General features: G+C 34.1%; 1 protein-coding gene across 1 annotated transcript; it reads right to left on the minus strand.

Moving 5' to 3' along the window:
• Positions 1 to 703: 703 nt before the first annotated feature.
• LOC143388174 (uncharacterized) lies at positions 704 to 2,757 on the minus strand. The gene is given in 3 exon segments (XM_077108091.1): positions 704 to 960; positions 1,039 to 1,905; positions 1,908 to 2,757. Coding segments are annotated over 3 exon segments (1,974 nt in total).
• Positions 2,758 to 4,502: the final 1,745 nt, after the last annotated feature.

The raw sequence follows: 4,502 nt of genomic DNA on the forward strand, positions 1-4,502 counted from the left end.
ATAAATTCTGTTGTTAATAAGGTTTAGTCTTTCTTTTTTTAATGTTTATTTTGTAGTTGTAGTTGGACACAATACCTTTATTTAATTAATTTATTTCTATGTGGTGCTGAGGATAGAACCCAGGATCTCACACATGCGAGGCTAGCACTCTACCACTGAACCACGCCCCAGCCAGAAGGTTTAGTCTTGCTTTAAAAGTATTATCACTTTATTCACATTTCACATTCACCAGGATGTCTTCTGCTGTGGTGAATAAAGTTTTATTTTTTATTAAAAGTTTTCCACATTATTCACATTTGTAGGTCTATTCTCCAGTATGAGTTCTGTTGTGGTGAATAAGGCCTGTTTTATTGCTAAAAGCTTTGCCACATTCCTTATATTTGCAAGGCTTCTCTCTAGTGTAAATTCTGCTGTGGCAAATAAGGGGTAAAATTTGAGTAAAAACTTTGCATTTGTGAGGTTTCTCTCCAGTGGGAGTTCTGTTGTGGCAAATAAGGTGTGATTTTTGACTTAATGCTTTGCCACATTCTTTACATTTGTAAGGCTTCTCTCTAGAGAGAGTTCTTCTGTGGCAAATAAAGCCTGTTCCTTGAGTAAAAGCTTTGCACATTCTTTGCATTTGTAGGGCTTCTCTCCAGTGTGCTCTGCTGTGGTGAATAAGGTCTATTTTTGACCAAAAGCTTTGCCACATTCTTTATATTTTTTAGGGCTTCTCTTCACTGTGATTTCTCCTGTGGCGAATAAGGCTTGATTTGTGACCAAAAGATTTCCAACATTCTGTACAATTGTAGGGCTTCTCTCCAGTGTGAGTTCTTCTGTGGCAAATAAGGTTTGATTTTTCACGAAAAGTTTTGTCACAATCTTTACATTTGTAGGGCTTCTCTCCAGTGTGAGTTCTGCTGTGGCAAATAAGGTGTGATTTTTGACCAAAAGCTTTGCCACAATCTTTACACTTGTAGGCTTCTCTCCAGTGTGATATCTGCTATGGTAAATAAGGTCTGATTTTTGACGAAGAGTTTTGCCAAAATTGTTACATTTGTTGGTCTCCAGTGTGAATTCTCCTGTGGCAAATAAGGTTTGATATTTCACAAAAGTTTTTGTCGCAATCTTCACATTTGTAGGGCTTCTCTCCAGTGTGAGTTCTGCTGTGGCGAATAAGGTGTGATTTTTGACCAAAAGCTTTGCCACAATCTTTACATTTGTAGGGCTTCTCTCCAGTGTGAGTTCTCCTGTGGCAAATAAGGTGTGATTTTCGACCAAAAGCTTTGCCACAATCTTTACATTTGTAGGGCTTCTCACCAGTGTGAGTTCTTCTGTGGTAAATAAGGTGTGATTTTTGACCAAAAGCTTTACCACAATCTTTACATTTGTAGGGCTTTTATCCGGTGTGAGTTATGCTGTGGCAAATAAGGTTTGATTTTTGACCAAAAGCTTTGCCACAATCTTTACACTTGTAGGGCTTCTCTCCAGTGTGATATCTGCTATGGTAAATAAGGTTTGATTTTTGACCAAAAACTTTACCACAATCTTTACATTTGTAGGGCTTCTCTCCAGTGTGAGTTCTCCTGTGGCAAATAAGGTTTGATTTTTCACAAAAGTTTTTGTCGCAATCTTTACATTTGTAGGGCTTCTCTCCAGTGTGAGTTCTCCTGTGGCGAATAAGGTGTGATTTTTGACCAAAAGCTTTGCCACAATCTTTACATTTGTATGGCTTCTCTCCAGTGTGAGTTCTCCTGTGGCAAATAAGGTTTGATTTTTCACAAAAGTTTTTGTCACAATCTTTACATTTGAAGGGCTTCTCTCCAGTGTGAGTTCTCCTGTGGCGAATAAGGTGTGATTTTTGACCAAAAGCTTTGCCACAATCTTTACATTTGTAGGGCTTCTCTCCAGTGTGAGTTCTCCTTGGCAAATAAGGTGTGATTTTTGACCAAAAGCTTTGCCACAATCTTTACACTTGTAGGGCTTCTCTCCAGTGTGATATCTGCTATGGTAAATAAGGCTTGATTTTTGACCAAAAGCTTTGCCACATTCTGTACATTTGTAGGGCTTCTCTCCAGTGTGAGTTCTAATGTGGCAAATAAGGTTTGATTTTTGACCAAAAGCTTTGCCACAATCTTTACATTTGTAGGGCTTCTCTCCAGTGTGAGTTCTCCTGTGGCGAATAAGCTGTGATTTTTTACCAAAAGCTTTGCCACAATCTTTACACTTGTAGGGCTTCTCTCCAGTGTGATATCTGATATGGTAAATAAGGTCTGATTTTTGATGAAGAGTTTTGCCACAACTGTTACATTTGTTTGCCTTCTCTCCAGTGTGAGTTCTCCTGTGGCAAATAAGGCTTGATTTTTGACCAAAAGCTTTGTCACAATCTTTACATTTGTAGGGCTTCTCTCTAGTGTGAGTCCTTCTGTGGCAAATAAGGTGTGATTTTTCACCAAAAGCTTTGCCACATTCTGTACATTTGTATGGTTTCTCTCTAGTTTGAGTTCTGCTGTGGCAAATAAGGTGTGTTTTTCGACCAAAAACTTTGCCACAATCTTTACATATGTAGGGCTTCTCTCCAGTATACATTCTCTGGTGATGAACAAGGCCTGATTTTTTATATGATTTCTGGTGTTCACTATCACTTGTAGTTTTCCATGTTTTCTTTTGTGATAAAAAGTCAATATTACAACTTCTGTATTTTGCATTTATCACTTCATGAAATATATGTTTTAGGCACTTTTCTGATGAATATTCTTGGATATGATTAGGATTCATGGCTGAAATAAACAAAAATTTAAAAAAATAATCATACCTATTAGACTTGGATAAATATATCTTGCACACATGAAATTAAGATAAAATAAGTACATCAGGAGTGTAGCAGATTAGTAAATTCAAAGTCACCATAAATCCAAAAAAATATATCAGTTCAAAAAAAAAAGGAAAGAAAAAATTTCTTTGAGAATATTATCCAAATTCTTGTAGAGACCACAGTATCCAAGAGGAGTACATCATTAAGAAGAGTAATATAATACAGAGTAGAAAAGTATCATTAATAGCCTTTGGTGCTTCATATGATAGTATTGTGTATTTAGGAAATATCTACCAGCTACCTTCACTGTCAGTAGAATATGAGAAATGTAAAACATATACAAACATTTCTGGCTTTTTCAAAGAGTGTCTAAAAATGGTTTTTGTCTGCCATGACATAGAAACATGAAAGTAACTAGTAGATTTTGCATGATAATACCATAAATATACAACAAGGGTAAAGAGGCAATGGACTCTTAAAAAGAAATATGAACAAAAAATTTACTAAGAAATATGCACATATATGTCTATAGAATTTTTTATAAAAACATTTTAAAGGACTACAAAAATCTTGCATATAGCCTATGGCCATAATATTTGGATGAATTCAACACATGACAATCAAGTATAATAAATTGATTTTATTTTTTTACATTCGTGTGATGAGAATTTCCTTTATTGACAAATACAACTTTGTTGATTTATAAATATATCATGGTATTTTATACTAAATATACAAGGTAAAATTACTAAGTAGAATGAATTAACAAAATCATTATTTCATATAATTATCAATTTTGTTCTTACAAGGTATTGTATTCCTTCTACTAGTATTTATGAAGAACATAATACACTCACTTATGTGGTAATATAAAACTTTTGGCCCTATTACGCTCAATAAAATAAAAATATGGAGATTTTTACTATAATATCAACCCTACACAAAACGCAGTACCTGGTGAGCAAAATTTTGCTCACTAAATTTCTTTCTTCCACATGTGAATCAAATGCTCATACAACTTAATATCTGCCTGCCACCTTTCACTTAATTCAAAGTCCTGCATATATTTCTTATATCACTTTTACAGACAAAATATTTTATAACTAAATAATAATAGTATATAAGAGTATATTTTTAAACATATGACTTTGATGTGCACACACATTGAGTCCCTAGCTTTAATACTGAGAAAAATGTTGGCACTAAACACAAAAGCAGAGGAATCTCTTCAATTTTCTGATTGAATTGCTCATGTATACATATTTAGTACTGGCAATTCTGGATCTTTAGGTCATCCAACTTTTAATGTTTCATGTGTAATGCTTGAGATTTCCCCAAAAATTCTATATCACGAACTAAAACACAAGTCTTTTTAAAATTGTTTGAGCCATGCTGCTTCTAAATTTCTGTGACTTCTGTAAAACATGGTGTACTTTTGCATGGCCTCCCAATTATCAAATATTACAAGGATGCAGCACTGTTCATGCCTATTTTTATTTATTTAAATTTTTTTATATTTTCTCCCAAAAATGGACTATATAATCTACTGAGGGTTCCTTTAATGAACAAATAAAAAATAGTTCAGCAAATATAAACAAAGAGAAGCGTGGCTAAATCCACGTGACAAAAAAAAAGAAAAATAAAACATTAAGAATTTAACATTAGGACACTGACAGTTACGAATTACTCCAAGAACACTAAATAACTA

The sequence above is a fragment of the Callospermophilus lateralis genome, unplaced genomic scaffold, assembly GCF_048772815.1.
Source record: "Callospermophilus lateralis isolate mCalLat2 unplaced genomic scaffold, mCalLat2.hap1 Scaffold_1341, whole genome shotgun sequence".
Taxonomy (NCBI): domain Eukaryota; kingdom Metazoa; phylum Chordata; class Mammalia; order Rodentia; family Sciuridae; genus Callospermophilus; species Callospermophilus lateralis.